At 39.7% G+C, this 25,702-nt stretch overlaps 1 protein-coding gene across 1 annotated transcript in view; it reads right to left on the reverse strand.

Moving 5' to 3' along the window:
• Positions 1–354: 354 nt before the first annotated feature.
• Cntn5 (contactin 5) overlaps positions 355–25,702 on the reverse strand; it is a 1,200,756-nt gene continuing 1,175,408 nt past the window's right edge. The window contains exons 23-26 of the mRNA XM_026779314.1: positions 17,165–17,351; positions 16,638–16,750; positions 5,750–5,918; positions 355–685 (exon numbers count right to left, since the gene is read on the reverse strand). Coding sequence (XP_026635115.1) covers positions 585–685; positions 5,750–5,918; positions 16,638–16,750; positions 17,165–17,351 — 570 coding nt within the window. The 3' untranslated portion in view covers positions 355–584. The remainder of the gene's footprint in view (positions 686–5,749; positions 5,919–16,637; positions 16,751–17,164; positions 17,352–25,702) is intronic.

Raw genomic sequence — 25,702 nt, forward strand, 5'->3', positions numbered from 1 at the left:
TCACCTATTGATAAATGTTGCTATTTTGCTATCCAGTCATACCATAGTTTTTGAGAATTCTTTTATGATTTTTCCCTATCAAGGACCCCAATAACTGAAGCAATTTTTTATATTTCCTGCTGGCTTGGTGTCGAAGCAGTGATCTGATGGGAAGTTTGGAAAACACCAGACTCAGAGTTTTGAGAACATTTTACCTTCTTGGGTTTGCATTTGCTTTTGTGTAGGCTGATAAAGGCCACCTCTGTAACCAATGGATGGCATTCAGTCCCCAAATAGAAAGTCAAATTCCAACATATTAAAAAAATTAAGAATACATCTGACAGAAATTACCTTTGCTTACAAAATTTCATTACATACAATCTGCATATTTTTACTGGACCAAGAACTGTCCTCTCCATTTACAAAATTCAAAGAGAAACCTGACGGGTAACTCATATTCTCCCCCCAGCTCCCGAGAGTGCACTGTCTGTAGTCCCATACGTTCAAAGCATTTCTCAGGATCCTGGGGCTCCGCTCTCTCTGCGCTCTGTCCACTGCTGCTTTCTCAAGCTAAAGCAAAGAAAAGCAAACTCCATGAGCAGCTTTCACCAGGAACTGGAAGGAAGCATCAAAGCCAAGAACAGTGTTACTGAGGACCACTTGGAGAGAGAGTGCAGGGTTGACTGAGCGCTCGTGATTTTCCCACCTGTGAACAAAAGAGAAGCCTCCAATGAAGCCAGTTTCTAAGAAACATTCTTAGGTTGGTCTTCTGTCCCAGGCTTTGTTCTGCTACAAAATAAGGCATTGTCTGAAGTCTCTGCCCCCAAAAGGAGGTCTGCAAAATGTGTCGAAAAGCTGAACCATTTCTAACAAACAAATCTAACAACGAGAGTGGGTGATTTCCACTAGCGGTGCACAGGTAGGAAGTATTTTAAGGTCAAAGTATGGGAATGAAATTATTGTTGTAGAGAATCAACAGTTCAATAACTGAAACAAAAATAATTAGGAAAAGTGTGATGTGAAAAGAATTTATAATATTCCATAAATAACAAAATTTAATAATTTTTTATATTCATGTGTTTGATTATTTAGATCCTCATTTCAAAGTTGGCAAAAAGGCAAACATATCTAGCATTCTTATATTTAGGGGAAGTTCTTTTATGAAATCAAATCATCATATGCACTTTAATGGATTGAACTACGTGGTCTTAGTTGATTGGTCTAAAGTGGTTTAAAAGCACCATATGCTCATAAACTAAGAACCATTTTAAGACAGTAACTTTAGGAATGGTTCTTCAAGCAAGAAGAATATGGAAATATCAGAGTCGTTGACATAACTACTCCTTGTATGTCAAGCATGGTAAAAAGTCTTAACCTATACTATCTTTGTTGATCCTTGTATCATTCTTATGTGGTCCTCCTGTTGCAGATGAGAAAAAGTATTGCTTAACAATTAGTGGAAAAAAAAGAGTCCATGAATTTGAAGGAGAACAAGGAGGGGTATAAGGGAAGGTCTGGAGGGAATAAAGGTAAGGGAGAAATGTAATTATATTATAACCTAAAAATGAAAGAATAAAGAAAACAAAAGACGATGAATGTGGTTTAGATACTGAGCTGGCGATTTGTAGGTCCAGATGTTCTCCTGGATTGTGTCTCAAAACAGTGACTTAGTTTCCGTTCTTGTTGCTGTGATAAAATAACTCTGACAAAAGGCAATTTAGGGAAGAAATGGTTTTATTTATTTTGGCTTACATGTCTAGACTACAGGTCACTGTTGCAGAGAAGTCAAGGTGGCAGCAACCTGGTACAGCTACCCTACCACATTCACAGTTAAGAGCCACATAAGTGCAGTGTGCCTACTTGTCACATCATGCCTCTCCTACAGAGTCCAGGATCTCTGTCTAGGATATGCTGCTGCACCCAATAGGCTGAATCTTACCATACCAATCTTCAACCATGACAGTCCCCACAGACGTACTTACAGGACAACAAGTCTTCATTAACACTATCTTTCCATGAGACTTGACAATATATTTAGTTGACAAAAATTATCACAGTGACTGACTCTGGGTATAAACATAAGAATAAGAATTCAAACAATTACCTAAATCTTAACATCTTCTTACAAGTTAGCTTTGCTAGTCCGATGAGCGCAATGACAAAATGGAGCATTTTTGTTGCTGTTAGAGATAGCGAACTTTAATTTATTCCCAACACACTTCAGTGCAAAAGAATAACTTTACTGATAAAGCACATGTGCAACCATCCACGCATCCACACCCACACAGAAGGAAAGTCTTCATTTCTTTGTTGTTTGTTACCAATGCAATAGTAAAGATGATTAAAATTTTGGAACATTTTGAGTAATTTCCTGTTGTGAAAAATGTATTGATTGTAAAGTTCATGGCCACATCTGAGTTAGGACAAGGAAAGTAATTTAGATGAGAGACCTCGATGGAGTAGCATGCACATGTGGAATGACTAAAGAATGCCCACACATCTTTAATTACTTTGGAAATAGCTCTGTTAAAAGTATTGATGATCCTGTATAGTCGTCTCTAAAGATGCTGAGTAAAGTCTTCCTTTCACGTTCTAAATCAAACCCACTAATTAGATAAGTTATCTTAACACAGCCAAATAAACAAGAGAGAAACCCAAACACAAAGCAGCAGTATTGGGGGATAAGATCTGCTTCATCTGTGAAGCTGTCCAGCTGTTTTACTTGAATAGGCCATTTCAACTTCTCAAGAATTTGTTTTTGACAATATAAGAATGAAACCAAGCCTCAGTTAGGTTTTATGGGGCTAAGTTAGATATAACTATGAGATTTCACTTTATTGAAATTTAGAAACTGGTAATTTCCCAAATGCTATTAACTACAACATAAAAATTGTTATTTCATAGATATTACAAGTTAATTAAAATATAATTGTGAAAACCAAATCTGTATAAATATTTCCAAACTGTTCAAATGACTCAACAGAATCTGTATTTGAGTGAAAAGGAACTTCTCAGACTCGGCATAATGAAATTCTTGACTCAAAAGATGCTGAGGTGGATGGGGAATGACCCAGAGGGTGAATATCTTGCAACACAAGCATGAGGTACTAAGTTCGGATCTCTAGCACACGTATGAAAACACACTTATGGTGGGATGCATCTGTGATTTTAATCCTGTGTGGCTATAGAGGTGGATGCTGTGGAGCTCTGTAGGAAGCAGTGATGAACCAATCTGGCCAGTAGAGCAAACTCTAGGTAAAGTGAGAAACCCTATCTTCAAAGAAAGGTGGAGTTCATGTGAGAAATGATGCTGTCGTGTCTGGAATGCATTGTTTTTCAATAGTTATCCACAGTTTGCCCATTCCAATCTATCTTCCCAGTCTTCTGCAATGATCTCTATTGACTGAGGGAGAGTCTAATTTCTTCAGAGACGCGGTCCCTGTAGACTCAGTGGGTTTTAAAAAACGACCACCTAAAGTTAGAAAAGGGGGAGTAGGAGCTTGATGTGATAAAAACTTCAATATACACATATATTTCATATATATATATATATATATGAAATTCTTAAACAATACATAGAAAAGTTGGAGAGTATGGTGTGTGGTAGTTTGAATAAGAAGGGCCCCCATAGGCTCATAGATTTGAATGCCTGGTCACCAGGGTGTGGGAATATTGAAGTGACTAGGAGGTGGCACCTTGTTGGAATAGGTATACTCTTATTGGGAAGTGTGTCACTGGAGGTTGGCTTTGATATTTCAAGGGCCCAAGCCCACACTTGTCTCTCTCTCTTCCTGATGCCTGTGGATTTGAATATAGAACTCTCAACTTCTCTAGCAACATGTCTGCCTGTGTATCACCATGCTCCCTGCCATGATGATAATGAACTAAACTTCTAAAACTGTAAGCAAGTCCCAATTAAGAGCTTTCTTTTATAAGAGTAGCCTTGGTCATTGTGTCTCTTCACAGAAATAGAACTCTGACTGACACAGAGAGTAATAGAGAAAGACACTTGACATCAACCTTGGTCTTCAACATGTGCACACACACGTGCACATACCAAAATATATACATACACATAAATATACACATAGACATGCACAGATACATAGAAGCACACACAGATGTGTTTGTGTACACACAGAGACACATACACACACACACACACACACACACACACACACACACACACACTTAGTTGGAGGACCTAAATGGAAAACATCTTTTGTAATATCAGGATATCAGGAACAGGATGAAGGTCAGCAAATACTTGTAATATTGTTAAGAGAAGCTTACCAATACAGAAAAGGAGGCTTTTTAATCTTTTAATTTTGAAGAAAACTTTTTGTGTGATTCCAAAGTATGTTAATTCTTAGATCTTTTCATCTAGTTATTCAATAAAGAGAGATTCCCCTCTCATTTTATGAATATCTTTTATTTTATGGTTTTCTGTTTTGTTTTAATTTTTTGAGATAAAGTTTCTCCATGCAGGCCTGGCTCTTCTGGACTGTAGACCAGACAGGCTTTGAACTCAGGGATCTGACTGCCTCTGTCTCCTGAGTGCTAGGACTAAAGGTGTACACAACCACACTTGGCTTTGTTTTTTTTTCATTTTAGAGTAACTTTTGAATATATATACATATATATATACATATATATATGTATATATATTCAGATTAGCGGATTTTTTAATCATTTTTACACAACTATTTGTTACTTATTTTACTTATGAAGCTATCTATCATCTATCTAGCTATCATCTATCAATCATCTCTCTCTCTGCCTATCATCTCTCAATCTCTATTTTCCTTCAGTGATTTGAGATGATTACTGAAGACCTGATGTGCCCTTTCCCTTAAACATAAGGCATTAGATTTTCCTTTTAAATATAAGGCATTTTATTATTTTTTAAGTGCAACATTTTTATTCTTGGTCTAGTAATTTCATGCACACACACAATGCATTCTGCTTATATTCAACCTTAATTTTTTTAAAAACAACAAATCTTCAGTACAGCCTTTCAAAGGGAGAAACTGATGCTGAGCTGAATGTGAGGCCCTTGTCAGTCATGCTGTGTAGTTATGGAAGCTTTCATTTACAAATGAGGATTGATCAAGTGCTGTGTCAAAAGTTTTTCCTTAAGATTCAGTGTTGTCCTTTGCTCAGCTATAGTTACTATCAATCTCATTTTATAATGTCAAAATAGAGCCACAAACAGTGCCTCTGGTCTGGCTCTATATGACTAGTATATTAATAAGGTAAGCCACATGCAGAGTCTTCTATGATATCATGAGGCATGTTCTTGGAAGTTGGGAATTGCTACCCAATAAATAATACATGCAATCAACTTTTAAGTGCTAATAATAAAAATGACAACCACAATGTGTCATTGGTTTAGAAGCCAATAAATATTCATTATTAATTTTAAACTACTATTTATAAGTTCCCTCTTATTTCATAGGCTGATCATGATAACAGAGAAACAGGTATGTAAAAAACTGGTATCTCTATAAACACAGTTCAAACCCAAGTGACCAGATACTGCTTAGCCCAGGTCAGGCAAAGAATTTTATAAGAACATCCTGATGTAAACATCATCTGCTTTCTAGGTTGTAGGTATTATTTACGCTAATTGCAGAATGGTATGGAATTCAAGGAAGAGAAACCCCTCAAATATTTCTGAATTCTGCCACGTATCCTTCAATGTCAAGTAGATTTAGACCCTACTGCATTGGTGAAGTCTGTCAGATTGAGCCTGCTGTGTCAGACTTACCTGAATATGAAGGTATCCTAATTTGGGTGCTAGCTGTTCCATCCCCTCCTTCACTGTATGCTCGAACTTCAATAATGTAGACTCCAGCCTCAGGGAGAGGTACTACAGCTTGAGGTTTCTGTGTTTCAATAACTTGAATTTTACTGTGACCCTCTTGCCTATAAAAAACCTGTAAACAATAATAGAGACTTGAATGATCTGTTTTTCAATTGAATACTGCAAATGTTTATTGACTGCCAACTACATATTGCACTCTGCTCTAGGCACAGGGCTCCTCAGCTTTGCTGCATAGGCAAATGTGCTACAGTCAAAATACACTGTGATGGAAGGGTAGGTGGGGCAATAGCCGTGTAGAAAGGGAACGTGATCTGTCTGGAGACTAAGAGAAGACTTTGTGGAAGAGGCCGCGCCTTAAGTGTTTGAAGGGAAACTGGAAGCAGAGATGGTGGTTCTCACCAGTAAGCTGAGTACTTGAAAGTGCTGCAGAAAGATTGTCCTTAGTTCAAAACCATCCTGAGATACTTTGACAAACTCTGTCTCAAAAAAAAAAAATCGAAAATAAATACAGAACTTACCAGATGAAGATTTTCAGATATGAAAATAGAGAAGAATAAAAATAGAAAAGAAAAAAAACAAATCTAAAACCTCTTAAATAGTAAGAAACTATGGTATCCGTACAATGGATAGAATACATGGAAAACAAGAACAAGAGAAATAAGATTATAGAAGCAGATAGGAAGCCAGTCATGAGTAAAGGTTGGAACCTGATCCTTGAAAAGGGTGGTGTACAGAACACAAGCTCATGTTCCCCAGGTTCACAACACATCCTCAGATATTGGAGACACAGTTATTAGTGCAATTGGGGGTGCCGTGTACTATAACATGATGTGTGCCTGGAGATGCTTATAGTGCACAGGATGGCTGGGAAGCTCCTCGGATGGAAAGGTATAAAGAAAAACATTGCTAAGCATTTAAAATAAAACCATCTAATAAATGACCATCAGAGTCAAAACTTCATTTTCCATTTTATCAGAATTCACAGACTGTTGAACTTGTGTTTGGATGACAGTGTGTTGCAGAGTTGACATTTTTCGACATGTGTCCATAATTGCATAATTAAAAATACGGCATGGAGAACAGATACACAAGTCTGCACACAACATTATCTGGGGTGCTGCACAACCAAGGCTGCAGAAGCAGGGAGATCATTACAGAGGCTGTGGCTGGTTAGGTTAGGAATTTCCTTAGAGGCTGGTACTAGTACATTGATCACTTTCTAACTATCTGCTATGCAATGCTTTTCTTATGCTTTTGCCTCTAATAATAGTTTAGTATAATTAGAGGGGTATAACAGCCACACAACAGCAGCTAAGATACATTAAGTGCATTTTTATTTATTTTCATTGTTTTTATTCATTTTCAGAATTATTGGTCCTAATGGGACCTGCACAGGCTCAGACATTATGCAAATGTGGGTTCAAAACAGTCTTCTTTGAAACCAAACCAAGCCAATCACCCACAACTTCCTGAATGGGTAAATTACTCACCTTTCCTAACCTGAATCCACTCTTTTGTTTGTGGAAATAATACCTCTTATTTCATGATTTTGTTAAGTGAACTAAAGGGGCAAGAGCGTATGAAAAGAATCGAGCATGAGTCCTGGTGCCTACAAGCTTAGTAAGACAAAGTCATTCCTATTACTACCATTTTTGCCTGCCAGTGGAATGCTGTTTTAATTTCATGTGCTTGAAGCAATCTAAATCACTCACGTGCACACACACACACACACACACACACACACACACACGCACCACAGTGTTCACATAGAAAACATGTTTTGGGTGTGAACTAACTTGCATGCAGCAATGTAAACCCCAGAAAAGCAGAATCGCGGGTGGGAGGAGTGCAGGTTTGTGTGTATGTGAGTGCAGAGCCCAAAGGCCAGCCTGGGGCTGTTATTTCTCAAGAGCCATCCACCATGTTTTTGAGACACAGAATTTCACCAGGACCACAGGCTCACATATGGGCTGCTTGACCCAAGGCCCACCTCCTCAGATGCCTGGCTTTTTTCAGTGGGTTCTCAGAATCTAACTGAGGTCTCCACGTTGTGTGGCACTTTATTGACTGCATCATCTCTCAGATCTCAAAGCAGCATTTTATGATTGATTTGGTTTTTTGAGTCAGGGACTCACTATGTAAACCGGATGATCTTGAACTCACAGAGTTCTGCCTGCCTCCTCCTCTAGGTACTGGAATTAATGCATATGCCACCACAGCCAGTTCCAAGGTAGTATGATGCCGCATTAAGTGATGTGATTTTTCTTTGCTTTTATGTTACACACATTCCATCCATTCTCAGATCTCAATTTGTTTCTGGGTCTGTAGGAAACTGCCTGTTTGAGTATGTAGTACTCTATAGTTCTATGTACTTAAATTTTTTCTGGAAAAAGATGGCATAGCTTGAATAGACATTCAAAATTATGTGCACATTTCTATGTCCTTATCTGACCCAGCACCATGCTTGGGTCATATCCATCAGAGAAACCATAGGTGCTTAGCTTCTTGACGTAATCTAATGACAGAGATAAATAGGCAGTACAACCAAGGGTGGAGTGTGCTCTAGTGGGAGAGCAGCAATGCCCAGAATAATTGCTTAGATTTGGTGAATTCTGGCAGATGGCTACAGGGGTTTATTTAGGCTCAAAAATCACAAATTTATCACAATTCATTATTCTGATTTTGACTGTAACATAGTTATGAATTAGAATCCTATCATCTGCATGTAGTGATTAGAATGAAATTTATGAGAATGGAGATGTATGTAGCTTGGTAAGGAACGGCAGAGCAGTGACTATTTCCGAAGACATGGTTAATATGGTTCAGTATATTACAACTTTTACGACAGTGAAAAATGTAACCAACAATGCATAACTCACATTGCTATAAAGTATAGAGATGGCAGAAAACTTGTGGGTCAGGGTGAGATTTAGGAACAGAAGGTAGAGACAGCAAAAATTCATTAAAAATCAGCTAGTAGCTTCAGAAAGAGTCTGAGATTAAGTGTGGCTTTTATTGGTGCATACAAAGAAGTAATACACACCAGCAAAGACGTCTGCTAAATAAAAAAATCAACTAAACCAGTGGTTAGTCTTCAGCACTTTGGAGCATCTTGGCCCAGCTGGAAGACCTGATTTAGAAAAATGAATAAAAAATTGTATCTCCTGGGACATTCCCAGGAGACACAATCTCACAACAAATTCCCTGTTCCTCCTGCCTCTGACAATCTCTCCACTCCTATTCCACAATGATTACTGAGCCTTAAAAGGAAATATAGGAGTTATAGACTGTGCTCCATATCCCTGCAATTTGAATGGTGTGGCTTTTTGTAATGGTCTCTGTCTGTCAAAAGGAGAAGTTAATTTATAACACTGAATGAGGACTACACTTATCTGTAGGTATTAGGACCCACTATTACTATTGAAAGAAAAAAAAACAAAATACAAAAATAAAATAATGCCAAAATACAAGTGTACACATACAGTTTCAAGACACTCATTATATTTTACTTACATTTCTTAACTCTCCAGAGTCCAACATAGAACCAGTAAGGTCTCTGGGACCTATTTCTACGGAACATTCTTTATCGTATCCCCAAGTTTGCCTTATAAGTCTAGAAAAACACAATGGAGTACTACACAGCAGAAAAAATGACATCATGAAAATTTCAGGCAAAGAGATGGAGCTAGAAAAGATTTTGAGTGAGGTAACTCAGACCCAGAAAGACAAATATCACATGTACTCACTCATAAGTGGTTTTAAAACATAAAGCAAAGAAAACCAGCCTAAAAATCACAATCCCCAAAACCTAGACAAAAATGAGGACCCTAAGAGAAACATACATAGGATCTAATCTGCATGGGAAGTGGAAGAAGACAAGATCTACTTAGTAAATTGGGAGCATGTGGACCCATGCGAGGGGTTGAAGGGGAGGAAAGAGGCAGGGAAGGGATCAGAGAAAAATGCAGAGCTCAATTGTTGGAGGAAGATGTATAGCTAACAACTACCTGCCTACTGGGGCGCGGCCTCATAGACTACTTAACCGCATGTGGGAGCGCATCCAGCCCTCTTCCTCTCTGCCTTTCCCCCCTGGACCCCGGTTTTGCTGGTTCAGTTTGTTTGGATCTTATCTTTATCCATTGTTCAAGCAGATAATCCGGATCTATTATCTATTAATAAATACCTGTATATTTCTTAGTTCTGTAAAAATGAATAAAAAATGTAAAAAGACTAAAGAATTATAAAGACATGGCAAAACTAGTTACTGACACTGAGGAGGCTTTGGAGTTCTTCAACAATCTGGGCATTTCTAGATTGGCAGTTACACTGTCAGCTATCTTTATTCATAAAACATATTGCCTACTGTAATGTCAGGATCAGTTTCAAATTTTTATTAAGAAACAAACAAGAGTATTAGATTATCCAAATAAATGATTCTAATAAAATTTTAATTGGTGTTGTTACTGTTCTAAAAACTGATTGCATTTCATTTATTTCTTGTCTATACGTGTGTGTGTGTGTGTGTGTGTGTGTGTGTGTGTGTGTGTACTTGCAGGCACATATGGTACACGTGTGGAGGTCAGATGTCAACCTGAGAAGTTGATTCTTTCCTTCCAGTACGTGGGTCCCACAGGTAGAACTGAGGTTGATAGTCTTGGCCATAAGCCCCTTTGCTGCTGCACCATTTTGCCAGCCTGGTACTGTTATTCTTAAAAGGAAATGACTGTTTTCTAAGCACACGGTGGTATTAGATCAGTATGCAGAAAATACAATGAAAATGTGTTGATGATGCCTTCAGATACCCCTGAGAAGTTGGCATCCTGTGAAGGGGAAGGCCATTTCTCAGCTTTGTACCTTGTGAAAAGTTGGTGGGACCAATGGTATGGGTTAAGCACTATGACGCCCGAGGGATAAGAAGTAGGTGAAGCAAGACACACGGCAGGTAGATGAGTAGCTGAGCGCAGCCATGCATGCCTGTATCCAGTAGCTGGGGGGTTGTGGGTATTAGGAGTTGGACTAGGTGGAGGAAACAAGGTCAACGTAGGATGCTTAACAAGACTGTTTCAAAAGCAAAGAGAAACTTCCAGAAACTTTTGAAAGGCAAGTTTGTAAGTACAAGTAAAACTGGCTGTGGCGTAAGTAACAGAACTTTAGAAGTCACTTCTTGCTGACACTTGTGGGCACTCCCTCCTTCCTCACATGCTGTACCAGTTGCTTTTTGTCAACTTGATATAGGCTATAGTTGAGGAAAGAAACTCACTTGAGAGGGTGATTACATCAGAGTGAACCATAAGCAAGTTAATGGGACATTTCCTTGATTGTTGGTTAATATAGGGGGACTTATCCTGTTCTGGGCAGTTCCACCTCTGGGCAGGTTGTCCTCTGCTGTATAAAAAGGGAAACTGAGCAGGCCTTGAGGGACAAACCAGAAAGCTGCTTATTTCTGTGGATGGGTCTGACTCACTTCCTGCCTCCTGGCTTCTTCTCTGAGTCCCTGTCCTGGCTCTCTTCATTGACAGACTATGATATGGCTGTGTAAGCTGAAGGGAACACTTTCCTTAGAAAGATGCTCTGATCATGATTTTATTACAATAGGAAACTAAGTACCACACCCATCTCCCCAACGTTTCTACACAAGTCTCCATCTATATAATACTTGAGTTATTTCTATTTTATGTTTTCAAAAAGAGACTTTGTTCTAAACAACATTGAATATAATCAAATGTATATGGCATAATGACACTGTGTACTTTTCCTGAGTAAGTATACCATTCTATGAGGCTCTACACTGTCAAATAGGCAAAAGGTATAGGTTTTGAATTGGAATGGATATAGAATTAAAGAAAAACTATAAAAATATAGGAAATCAAAGCCATAGAGTGTCATGTTCATTGACTCCTAAACTCCTGAAGAAATGGAGAAGCTTGGGTGTGAGTGTTCCCATTGCATCAGATGTGAAATAACTCTTGGTGCACATACTCCCAGGAGGTAGAAGGTCTTAGCTGACCACTAAATTGTCATAAACAAAGGAGAATCTCTAGGTACGTGAAAGAACCTTTTGATAATCAGTAACCTTCACCTAATTAATATCTACTCTTCCTTCCTTGAATAGGATGGGAACATAGAGAGAGGAAACACAGGAAAGGGAATTTTAATCTAGAAAAGAAGATTTTTTTTTTAGGTGTAGGTTGGACACTGTATACATTTGCCTCCTGGTTTGCAGCCCAAGGCTCTTGTCTTGAATTCTGACAACCTGTGTCTTCTCTGAGTGGGCACCTTCTCTAGGGAGGAGGAGGACTTTGTACAAGCAAAAGCATACCCCCACTCAACTTTCCTGAATAACAAGGCACCTCTGTTTTAAATTTTCCAGGAACACCAGGAACAGCTTCTGTTTTACTAGATAAGAACGGCCAAGATGACCACAGGGAAAAAGAAATGTCTGCTGTGTTCTATTCTATTCTGTAGGTCTTCTGTGAGTACGGAGAAGTAGGTAGTGTGCCAAGACACTGGTGTCACTCTTGACCTGGCAGCAGGATTTCTGGAATCCAGTTGGAATAACCTAGGAGGTGATGCTCTCCACCCCACCTGAGTGACAGTTAAGTGTGCATGTCTTCCCTACAATGACACAGATAGATGTCTAACCACTGCCCGAAGACTGTTGCCTAGTCTGCATTACTCCTCAGAGCCATATTCCAAGTATGTATTCTCTGGGTTACGTCTCTTTGTTTATATTCTCAGCTGTGGTTTCTAGCTACATTCCTGTTTCATGGTGCCTGTGTCAGGAGAACCCTGCACTAAGACCACTGAACACTGTGAAGCCTTCTTATCAAGGGATCCTTTGCGTCCACAGTTATCCTAAGCACTCTCCCACTAGCAGAGGTTCTAATAATAGTAGCAAACGGGTGGGTGAGAAGGGCCGGCTCTGTATGTCATTGGTAGCTTCATTTATGCAGCTCTTCTGTCTCAGGGATAAGGGTGTGGGACTCCTTCAAGAAAATGAAAACGAAAATAACATCTTGCAATGTAGACCTACTTTTGTGTGTTTATACGACTAAAATGAGCTATGTTGGAGGCTCTACCCAGCAAGAAGGTATTCCAAAGAGATGTGTGTGGTCTTCACATGAGGAAACAGGAATTGTCCATTTTCTTTCTTAACATTATTAATGTTTCTCACCTAGTCGGGTAATCTCCTCAATAGAAAAATAATAGCATCAATTTTTCAATATATGCTGCATAAACATAGAATTATTTTGTGCAAATTATCTAATTCTTAAAATAATACTATAACACATATATTGCTAATTCCATTTTTACCAGTTTTGACTGAATAAAAAATGGAACTCAGGGAGGTTAAGAAACATTCAAAATTATACAAGTAGGATTTGAACAGAAGTCAGTCTGATTTAGAAGCCAATGATCTCTGTCTGTCATATCACAACACATCAGAAAGTCATGCTGAAAAAACACATGTTGTTTTGTAAGACCCATAATGAATAATTGCATGAGATATTTCTGGCTGGATTGAAAATATTTCGAATGAATTGAATGAATTTATTCAGCTCTCCTAAGCGTGTTGAGGATGAGTGTTCTTGCCCATTGTTGGGAAATCAGATATAGAGTATTGGAGTGGAGCAATTGCAGACATAGTGGATTGAAGTGATAACAAAGAGTTCAGTGTCACTGGGATGCTGGTTAATTTCATCGCTAATTTGACACAATCAGAATTACCAGGGAAGAGAGTCTCAATAAGAAATTGTCAAGATTGAGTTGGCCTGTGGATATGTTGATGTGGGGATTGATAGTTGATGTCGAAGGATCCAACCATTTATGGGCTGCACTATTCCTTAGGCAAGGGTTCCTAGAGAAGCTAAATAAGAAGGTTAACCCAAAGAAAAACATATAGTTATCCTCCTGGATACTGGAAGTAGACAAGATTGCTGGGCAAAAATTGGGAACTGGGGGGTGGGGTGGGATGGGGGAAAGGGGATATGGGGAGAGACAAGTGAGAAGGGGAGGATGGGGAGAGCTTGGAGGAATGGGATGGTTGGGATAATGGAAGGATGGATATGAGATCAGGGAAGTATGTATCTTAATTAAGGGAGCCATTTTAGGGTTGGCAAAAGCCTTGACTCTGGAGGGGTTCCCAGGGGTTTAGAGAAATGTCCCCAACTAGGTCCTTGGGCAGCTGAGGAGAGAAAGCCTGAAATGGCCTGATCCTATAGCCATACTAATGAATATCTTGCATATCACCATAGAACCTTCATCTGGCGATGGATGGAGATAGAGACAGAGACCCACATTGGAGCAATGAACTGAGCTCCCAAGGTCCAAATGAGGAACAGAAGGAGGGAGAACATGAGCAAGGAAATCAGGACCGTGAGGGGTGCACCCACCCACTGAGACAGTGGGGCTGATCTATTGGGAGCTCACCAAGGCGAGCTGGATTGGGACTGAAAAAGCATGGGATAAAACAGGACTCTCTGAATATGGTGGACAATGAGGGCTGCTGAGAAACCAAGGACAATGGCACTGGGTTTTGATCCTACTGTATGTACTGGCTTTGTGGGAGCCTAGCCTGTTTAGATGCTCACCTTCCTAGACCTGGATGGAGGGGGGAGGACCTTGGACTGCCCACAGGGCAGGGAACCCTGACTGCTCTTTGGACTGGAGAGGGAGGGGGAGGGGAGTGGGGCGTGGGGGGAATAGGGAGGCGGGGAGGAGGCAGAAATTTTTTAATAAAAAATATAGAAGTATAGTAGAAAGGAATGTACCAGAGAGAAAGCCAGCAGAAAACCATACATTTATCTTTCTCTGGTCTTAATTGTGGATATGATGTTTCAAGTTCCTGCTTTGGCCTCTCCTGTACAGCAGAAATGTAATTCCGAATGCACTTTCTTCTTTAAGTCTGATATTGTGTTACAGCCACTGATTCAGAATTGTTGGGGAGCTGTGGACCCCACCTACCATGGTTTCTTTAGTCATTTGGAACTTAGGCTCACTGGAGAGGCACCTAAGCCACCAACCTTCCTGGTGGTCACATGATTTTATTACTTTTTTTAAAAAAAAGAATTGTATATTGCCTTTCTAGTTCATAAGGCTATTTGTCTACTTTTTTATGCTGTTGGGTTTGTTTCTGAATGGTCTGTAACTATTCTGAAAATATTGTTTTTCTTACTGTTGAAGAGCATATCTGCCCTGAAGGATGAGTTCAAAGGATATAATCTGTTGGGCAGAGATGTGGAAATGGGGGAGCTTATGAAATGACCCAGAAAATGACCCATCTACCCATTAAAGATGCAATTATATGTTTCTGAAAAATTGTGTCAGATCTGTGTATGTGTGTGCATGCTTCAGTGTAAGACTGTGATCAGTATTAATTTCAGTGAAGAAACACTGTGGTATTTACCACTATATACAGTCGTCCATGCATATATATAGATGGATATATATATTTGCATTTGTAACTGTATCTGTTGTTAAGTTTCAGATTTTTGCTATTTCATGCACAAAATATTTTATCATTTCTGATAGGAAGCTTATACTATCATGGTTTTCAGTCTAAACACCATCATTAAAAAACACTTTCAGACCTATTATAAATAATATTCAACTCCTAATTCTGTACAGAGTTTGATATTAAAATCTGATGGTATGGTCCAAAAGTTAGATATTGAGGTACATCATATATATTTTTAAACAAAGTTGTTTCTCAGGGTGAGTAGAGGTTCCCACTCCTGGATCTCTTATAAACCCGGACAAGAGGCCTGTGGAATGTGCCTTTTGTAGCATGTCTTTCTCTCCATGGACTCTTTCCTATTTAATTTGCTGACCCAGCATTTTATTTCTCTTTTGTTTTATTATTTTTTTTAACAGAAAATTACCCTATGTAGTCTTAGAAGTCCAGGCTTTTGTCATCTGGCAACGAAGTTTGTTGGAAAGACACAGCCAGGATCCTCCATCTGGCACCGAGTGCTACAGGCTATTTTCACATGAATTGTTTTTATCTGAATTCAGGGAATTAATGCTTTTTCTAATCATTTCTTTCCTATGCCTTGCAGATTTGGAATTGAGTTTGACCGCTGCTTTACACACCACCAGAATGCACTCAGTCTAAGAAACAGTCCCAGTACGATCAAAGATCTTCCACAGAGCCCAGCTATACGGCCCTGAGTAATTAATGAAAAGGTGTTTCTAGGTTGAGGTATCTCAGAGGAAATTACACAGGGCTGGTGACTACAATACTATTCATGATAGATAAATTATGAACCCTGCCTAGGTGTTCAACTGCAAAAGAATGGATGAGGAAAGTATACAGAAAGGAATTTTCTTTTCTTTATGTCATTTGCAGGAAAATGGATTCCATTGGAAAGAATTGTGTTAAGCAAGTTAAGTCAATTGCAGAAGGATAACTACTATATCTCTAATCCCACTGTGGTTCACAGATTCTGAAAAGGTTTTGGACCCCATAAACCTCTCCACTGATGCAATAATCCAGATCAAACCAAATTAGAAAAAGCCCAGGTTTAATGGATACAAACACTCCAGGATGGCTTTCCAGCCCCCCAGAAAGGAGCCAGAGATAGGAAGACGGGAAAAACCATGAGAAAAGGATGGGTGAGCGAATGGAGGCTGGGGGTAAGAGGGAAGGAGGCCCAATCTGTAATACATACATCTGTTCAAGCTTCAAAAACCACATCTGTGAAGAATAGAAGACCATCAAGAAAACAGAAATGGTTATCAGAGGATTCTTGATGCTCCATTCATGAGCCACCCTTGCAGTAACAACAGTTTTCGAGATGTGTTTATGTTCAAAGAACGAATAGATACTAACCTTATAGCCCATGACTTCAGACTCATTGGCTAAAGGTCTGACTGGCTCCCAGTCTAGGGAAACCTGGGACCCCTGCTGCTCCCACCTGAGGTTGCCAGGAGGCTCGCTTGGGGCTGTAAGACAAAAAGGGGAGTGAACTGAGAAGCCCCAAAAGCACTTCTTCATTTCAGTCCTGAGAATTTCTGTGCTGTCTGGTCGGTGGCTGGTGCCAAAGGCTTCCCCCAGCTGGAGTCGGATGAGGAGGGCTTTGCTCCAGGAGTGTCATTTTAATAGCTACTCCACTGAGCTTTTGAACTGGAATCCTTTTATCTCCCTTCTGCGTCAAAATCGCTTAGCCTTGTTTCACAGGATGATAACCTTTACTAACTGTGAATGCAAAATTTTTTTTGAGCTGGTTTTGGAATTCAGATCAGAGCACTGAAGCAAGACTCCGTTTCGACTCCGCTTGTTATGCACCTCGTGTGCCTCTGATCATGTGTTTTGCAGAAGCCTGCAAAGATGTTCACACAAAAGCTCAGGTCACTTACGGTGTCTCTTGGTGGTGGCACTCACTTCCCCGCTGGGTGGCCCATATCCTGCTCCATTGTAAGCCCTGACTGAGAGGTGATAGAGGGTGTCTCCTTCCAATCCTGTCAACATGACGAATGATTCATTCCCTCTGGTTCTCACTGTTTCTGCAGAGTCTTCTGGCTCCATATCTTTCCAGAAACCAATCTGTCAATACATGATCACAAGATAAATTAATTTTAAACTTTCCCTGGGATTGGGGTTGCCTGACATGCTCCTCCCCTTCCCCCTCTGCCATGACTGCTGTGGGGCTGAAGCCAAATAGCATTTTCCAGATTCTCTCTTATCTAAGCTTGTTGGTCTAAAGGGTGGACAATGAGTCTGGAATCTTCGGATTTCCTCCAGTATGTCTCAGGTGGCTGTGACATAGGAACCCACTAAAGCTCTTAATCTCAATAGGGAGCCTGTGAATCACCATGGTGCCTTGGGGACCTGAGGGGACAAGCACAACAGGGGGAAGAAGACAGTGAGAAAATACCACTGCAACTTTTTCTTTTCTTTTTCTTCTTTTTGTGTGCATGTGTATGGCATGTATACCTATGTGCATGTGTGTTTGCATGTGTGTGGAGGCCCAAGGTTAGTTTTAGGAATCTTCCTTGATCCTTCTTCACTTTATTATTTGAGGCAACGTTTCTCAAGCAAATCTTGAGGTGATCACCAAGATTGTCTTGCTAGCCAGCTGACTTTGGGAATTTGCTGTATCTGCCTTGGGAAACTGGAGTTACTGGTGGCCACTGTGTTCACCCAACATTCACCCTGTCTCTGGGGTTCCAAGCTCTGGTCTTCTTGCTGGTGTGGCAAGCACTTTGACTATGGAGCTGTCACCTTAGTCCATCCCTGCTGGCCTTGTATTGTTTTGAACATATTTCTAAATATGAACTGGTGTTGCCTTCTCCTCATGTCTAATATAGTAGTCTGTCTATTTATTAGAGGTAGAACAATCTCTTCATGCTGAAGTTGGCTGATAAGGGGTCCTCTGGTTTTCCTCTTTGGAGACAGAATGCAATAGTTATTTCTCTTCCTGTTGTGGTCAAAGTACCTGATGAGAAGGAACTTAAGTAGAAGAGGGTTTGTCTAGGTTTAGAAACTTAGCGTTCAACAGGGTATGGTCCACGGCAGGTGTGCCAGCATCTAGTCCCATTGTCTCATGTAGTAAGTAGGGAGAAGAAGGAAGTAAGGCAGAGCTATAAAACCTCAAGACCCTTCCCTCAGTGACCTGTTTCCTCCAGTGCGGCTCTACCTCCCAACGGTCTCACAAACTTCCTAAACAATGCTAGAAGCAGAGTGATCACACACTGAGACTGTGAGCAAATTTCATATTCAAACTTCAGAGGCAAACTGCAGTTTTGTTGCGAAAAGTGACATTTGCCCTAGGACATCATACACCATCCCTGTGACGTTGAGGCTTTTGGTGACTTGCTGGATGGGTCTGTATAGATGCAGAGTAAGCAGGTAGACCTCATGTGTTCTCGGTGTCCATCCTCGATTGTTGGGCTCTATTTTGCTCTTGGAGAACTGACCTTTGTGTTTCTCAAGCGCTCTGTGAATTTGGGCTCTGGCCAGGCTTTTGGCTGGGAGGCAGGGGCATGTATATTTAGCCACAGGTAAGGCAGGGGCATGTATATTTAGCCACATGTAAGGCAGGGGCATGTATATGAAGCCACATGTAAGGCAGGGGCATGTGTGTGAAGCCACATGTAAGGGGCATGTGTATGAAGCCACATGTAAGGCAGGGGCATGTGTATGAAGCCACATGTAAGCAGGAGCCTTACCACTTCAGCTTGTTTTCTGGCAAACAAAGACATGGAGGCATTTTCTGTCCTTCCTTCCTCTAGCAGCATGAACGCACGTTTTGTTGCCTAGTCCCTGGCTTGGTGGGGGTTCAAGAATTAGGTTCGTTGCTCCTCATATTTTGCTAGTTCAAATCAGAGCAGACTAGGTGGGATCCTGTGCTTGACGTTAATCACAAGGTCCTTGAGCTAAGTACGCCTTTCTCTCTGCACCCTGCAGTAATATCGGTGGCTCCCTAGTCACAAGGGCATTAGCTTCTGGCCTTGATGGCTCCCTGCTTTTAAAACCATCAGCCTTGTCTTTTGTGTTCCTAGAGTCTGTGAGAGTTATTCTTTAACAATCCCCTGCAACAGCTGCTTCGCTTTTGCTAACTGCCGCCACACACTACACCTCCCTTAAAGGACAGTTATCAGTTCTTCACAAGTGAGCCCCAACTGACACATTTGTAGAGACCTCTAACTTATATAGAAAAGAGGGCTAGGAAAATGATAAATCTTTCCCACCAGTCTCCCCAAAGAATTGGAGAAGCATACAGTCACATGAGCAAAATTTGAAAAGTAGTTTTCCAAAATAGGAAGTCGTTGTTCTGCCTTTCACAAGCTGCTGGCCCCATTATCCCTGATTCCAAAGCCCAGCTTGTCTTGCTTGGACTCTGAGACTATTTTGAACAGAAGAAAAGGCTATTTTCAAACTAAGAAGTTGGTTGACAAGTTACTGGCTGAACGAACACTCCTTTTTCTTTTCCGGTGATGCATCTGATTTCCTGACTTCTGCATCAATGTCTTTTAACCAGTTACATTTTTAAAATATAATTAAGTATATTTTGATATAGCTAATTGATTAAATTAAGCAAACTGCAGGTTTCTGCAAAATTACACATTTTGATTTTTGAAGATCATTAATTTTCTGAGAAACCACTATAAATTTAAATATCTCAAATAAAATAACAATGTGTGTATTGAGAAACAGATGAGGAGAAACATTCTATTCACCTGAGCTTTAGCCCAGAGAGAAATGTAAAAATTCATTTTTAATACATGTATAATAAATCATTGAAAGATCAAAGAGTTGTAATTAATAGTGAACTTATAATTCTTTACTTTTAAGATGTAGGAGAGAACAAAATTCTGGTATTAAATATACTATTTCTTCAGTGATTTTTGAGTTGGGTTGGGGCTGCAAAGTACCAGCAAGGCACACACTTGCCATGAGGCTGAGTGCCTATGCATTTTATTTCTGCCGCCAGATATGGATTCCATACACTCACATAGATTGAGTTCTACATATGAAATTGTTATAATAAAGTTAATAACATCAGGAGAGATGAATATGTAGAACGCTAAATAAGAGCAAAGTACAATGATAGACCTGGATTTTTGTATATCAGGACAAAAAAATAATCTAAAAAGATACTTAGTATCAGCATCATGTACAGCCCACTGTTTCATTACCTCACAGAATTCTCTGTTTTCTTCCTATGTTTATGCGTGTATGTCTATACCTGCCATTTCATGTCCTACTTTCCTTCCATGATATTGTTGTACATAAATGTTCCCATTTAAAGATATATCATATGTGATGTATATGACATAACCACCATCTTATTATGAAACATTTGAGTAATTTACAACTGTCATTTTGACTCTATTTAATTAATTTCTTTTCTTTTCTTTTCTTTCCTTTTCTTTTCTTTTCTTTTCTTTTCTTTTCTTTTCTTTTCTTTTCTTTTCTTTTCTGTGTGTGTGTAAGCCCCAGGTTGACTGGGCACCAGGCTCTATTGCTTCTCCACTTATTCATTAAGGCAGGCTCTGTCACTCAGACCTTGATTTCAGTGATCTTGCCAGTCTCTCGCCTGCTTTGTCTGCAGATCCTATCTCTGGCTTTCTGAGGTGGTTACAGGCCATTGCCGTGCCCATTTGGCACCTGCTTGGTTCTGGGATCTAAATGCCAGTTGCTTTGCTTGTGTGGGAAGTGCTCTGAACACTGGGGGACTTTTGCTTCTGATTGAAGTTTCCCTGTGGCTAACTCACAGCCAGTGCTTTTGTTGTGTCATCTTAATTTCCTAGAACAGATCTCAGAAATAAGATTGTGGGCTTCAAAGTTAGGGCAAAAAATTAAATCTTCTGATATAAAAATGCCCTATCAGTTTTCAAAGAGTTTCTACTATTTTTGTTTCCAACAGAATTGCATAAATAAAAGAAAATTTCCATGTAGTTACAAGCTCTCGGTAGACCATGGCATTGAAGCCAGTTGTATTTAAATCTTACTTTGGGTACACGTAAGCTGCATGCAGGGCAGTTTCCCTTGGCAGAGAGTGGTTTTAAGCCTCTTCAGAGGGGCCTCTCTCAGCTCTTTCCTGGCTTCAGCTCCCTGGCTGAAGGCTTTCTGTCCCCTGCTGTCAAATACTTTAGAGTGTTTGCTACTTGAAATCCACGATATCTTCTTGGTCTTTAATGTTTATTTTGATCTTTTCTATTTTCTCATGTTAAAATATTAGTGTTTATTTAGAACATAACTGGCAAACAGCTTTATTAATGTCTGACAAGAAATACTGGTTTTTGTTCTGTTGTTGAGTGTATGAGATTTTTGTCAACCTTTTTTGGGGATATCTTTGCTGTAAATATTCTACCTTCTCTGAAGCTACCGGTGTTCATGAATCCAAATCCTTTGGTCCTTCATGTCTACCATTTTCTCTCTACTTTTAAAGCACATTTTTTTGCACATTTACTCTGTATTCTGAGGTTATTTCTTACGGTTTTACGTTGAAGCTTCAATGTAAATATTTAGCAGTATTGGGGCTGGAAAACTGGACCAGTGGTTAAGAGTGCTGGTTGCATTCCAGAGAATCCAGCCTCAGTTCCCAGCACCAACACGACAGCTTACAACCATTTTCATTCTGGTTCTCGGGAATCTAATGTTCTCTTTTAGCTTCCCTGTGCACCAGTCACACTTGTGGTAACAGACATACATGCAGGCTCAATAGTCATACACATAAAATAATAAAAAAAATCTAGGACTATTAACTCTGCATCTCATTATTCTTATTGAATATTTCATTTTGGTGATATGAGTCTGGCTTTTGATTGTGCTTTCTTCATATCCTGAGATGTTTTTGAGTAGAGAAAAGATTGTTCTTACTCACTTCCTGAAAACATAGAAGCACGTGCTCACAGCTTGACTTCTGGGTGGGAGATTATTATCTAGCTGCCATCTTTATTTTCTTTCGTTCCTCTTTTACATTCCAACCACAGTTCTTCCTCCTACCCCATCTACCATCTTTCTGTATTCTGCCATCTGTCTACTCCCCGCCGTTCTAGCCCACCTTATTTGTCATCTACCATCTATCTTTCTTACTGTCTTCTACTCTAATTCTAACTACTATCAAATAAATGTCTCATGTCTATTGTACAGTTCCCATCTACATATTCATCAGTCTGTCAATTGTACACATTGTCTGACATCTGTTTATCTATTATCATCTATCTTTAGCATCTATTAAATGGAACTTCTTATGCCAAACAGTGAGTGCTGAAAACATACAAAAGTAACATGAAAAAGACAGAACAGTTTATATTTAGGGATATGTATGCATATGCACATACATACATATATACATGCATGCAATAAAAATTACTGCAAAAACACCATACATTTGAAGGAGAGCAGGGAAGGGTATGTGGGAGTTTAAGGGAGGAAAAGGAAGGTAGAAATGCTGTAATTATATGATAATCTCAAAATAAAATAAACCTTTTTATGTAAAATAAATATTTTTTAATTAAAGAGAGCCTCACTAGATCATTTATTGTTATCATTCTTTTTAGACTTTGCTACACTGTACAATTGCCTTTGCATCTTACCCAACTTACTTGAAAGCGCTAAAGTGTTCTATGAGGACATGAAGGCTTATTGGCGTGGGGGCACTGCGTCTCTGAATTCTACCTTTTAGACTGGGGACCCCACTGTGCAGGTCAATGCCCACTCCTATCTCCCCTGCAGCAAAGAGAAATCTCCTCAGGCCTGAGATGAGATGCAGAGCTTCACGTGCCTGGGTACAGTTTGTTTCAGTGAAGCAAAGATAAAGGAGAAGGAGGCCAGAGGCTATTACATTGCTTGCTTGAACCTAAAAAATAGGATTTTGAGGCTGGGTCATTGCACAGAGATGAAAGGAAAGGAAAACATAGAGAGCTCTGTAATGATTGTACTTCATGTCACTCGCTGGGACGACAATCAGATTGTCTTTGTCTTCATGACTCCGTTCTTAAAGAGAATTAGGAAAAGCTGCATTTCTATAATTCCAGAGGATCCACTGGCATTCTAAACGCAACAGTCACAATGAATGGAAACCAGGGTTAGAAGGCAGGCATTCTGCTGTTGATCTGCAGTGGCATTTAAACACTGTAACCTTTTCTTGACCAGTGCTGGAATTGCCTCCAACAATTGCATAGTTCCGTGGCTTATGCAACATTCAACCTCAGCATGTCCTTTGTCAAGGGCTGTAGAGGCCTGGACCAGCGGGACATAGTTCCTGCAGAAGATGCATTTGTTTTACTTGTCTCCAGCTTCGGACTCTCCTGATTTTAGCAAACCTGCTCTTGACACTCGATACTCTGAGATGGGTTGGTAGGCAGTGTGACTACATTACATGCATATCAGTTGCTCTGTGCCCACAGGTAATTTTATCATAAAGGATACAATTTAATGGATCAAATAAGATAAGTAAACAATGGCTAGTTAAAGTCTGAATATTTATGAGGCACTGGAATAGTGATTAGCATCTGTGAAGCAAGGAAGGTGGGAATGGACAGGACTACCAATGGCGTCACTTGCTGAATCATAGCTATTTATTTTTCCGAGATGCGTTGTTTTTACTATCTTAAAACAGTGAAAGAATATTGGTTGCACAGAGTTAAACTTGTTCTTGATCTGTGTATTTTACTTCAGACATCAGTTTTCTTGCATTCTTTACCATCGTTAATGAATTTTACTTAGAATATCCTTTTCCCTTATTTTTATTGCATTCATTTACAGTGTGTATTTGTGTGTGCATTGTGTATATATTTGTGTGTATATTGTGTGTACATTGTGTGTATTTGTGTTGTGGTCTGCATGAGGAAGTCAGAAGACAGCTCAAGGGAGTCTATTTTCTCCTTCCACCACGTGAATTCTGGCAAACTAAAACCATCCAGTTTGGCAGCAGTTACTCTTACCTGTTCAGTACCTCTGGCACTCTTACTGATTTTTTTAATTTTATTTTTATTTTTTGTTAATTGGTGTTTTGCCATGGGTGTTGGGGCTACCTGGAACTGAAGTTACAGACAGTTGTGAGCTGCCGTGTGAGTGCTGGAAATTGAACCTGAGACCTCTGGAAGTGTAGTCAGTGCTCTTCACTGCTGAGCCATCTCTCTAGTCCTTCCTTACTAGATTTTTTAAAAAAGGAATACAGTGAATAGAACAAATTCTGGGTGTATTTAATTGTCATTACTACTATGCTTAAATATGCTTTATGAGATGAATCACACACCCAGGTGTCTTTTAATATACTTTAATGAAATGAAAGAAAATAAGTTTTGGACCAAATGTTAATGTTTTAGCTAGAAAAATGATTATCTTGAAAGAATTGTGTAATTAATACTGTATGATATACCTATTATATTATACCCAGAATGCAGTCTTTGACTTTCATTTGTTAATCAAAGATCAAAAGTGAGAATCAGCAATACTGAGGTTTACAAGAAAGATTCTTTTATATTAAATAAACTAGAAAGAAGGAATATGAATGACAGGTATGGTATTTAATGGCTTAAAAACAAACATAAAGAAAATGAATAATCAAAGCTAACTCCTTGAAAAGTTTTCGAGTTTTTGAAGTGTACCAGATTGAATTTAACCAAAGTGCACAGAAGGAAGGAGTGAGGGAGGAAGCAGGGGTTGCAGGTTGTTGGTGCACAGCTAATGACATGGCAGAGCAGAGGGACAGTACAGAGATGCCTACGTGAGGAGCATGGTCATACAAACTCTAGCCCAGATGGGAACTAAAATTCCTCACAAACTTGCTAACATAGTCCAAGCCATGTAGAAGGTTTCCTTGAGAAGTTGGATCTGCAGTGGGTCTGGCATGTGAGTTTGGCTGTTTGGTTTGAGGCTCTCATTACTCTAGTTCCACTGGCTGTAGTAAGAAAGATTTGGGCTGCCTTACTAGCTGGAGGCATGCAAGGGAGGGGTGCTGTAGAAAAAGCACTGGGAATAGAACGAATTTTCAGAAAGTGAAGGAAACAAAAATGGTAAGTCTCCCAAAGGTGCATTAAACTCTGCTGACATCTTAGGCTGGCATGTAAACCACACTTGTACAGTGAGGAGTACAGGGCCGTGGGAAAACAGGAAGGCACACCAGTGAGGTGTGAGAAAGCCTATCAGGTTTTTGTCTTGCTTTTCCTGCTTTTTGACTTTACAAAACTAAAAGCTCTCTGCTCAGGTAGAGAAACTATCATGATGAAATGGAAGCCCACGGAGTGGGAGAGAATCTTTGCTAGCTATACATCTGACAGAGGATTAAGAAGGATCAAAGAAATAAATTATCCATTCAAAACTGGGTCTGGGACCTGAACAGAGAGAAGAAAGAGGAAGTGCAAGAGGAAGAGAAGAAGAAGGAGAAGAGAAGGAGGGGAAGGGGGAGAGGGAGAAAAAGGAGGAGAAGGAGAAGGAGGAGG

Source organism: Microtus ochrogaster, chromosome 5 (genome assembly GCF_000317375.1).
Source record: "Microtus ochrogaster isolate Prairie Vole_2 chromosome 5, MicOch1.0, whole genome shotgun sequence".
Lineage (NCBI taxonomy): Eukaryota > Metazoa > Chordata > Mammalia > Rodentia > Cricetidae > Microtus > Microtus ochrogaster.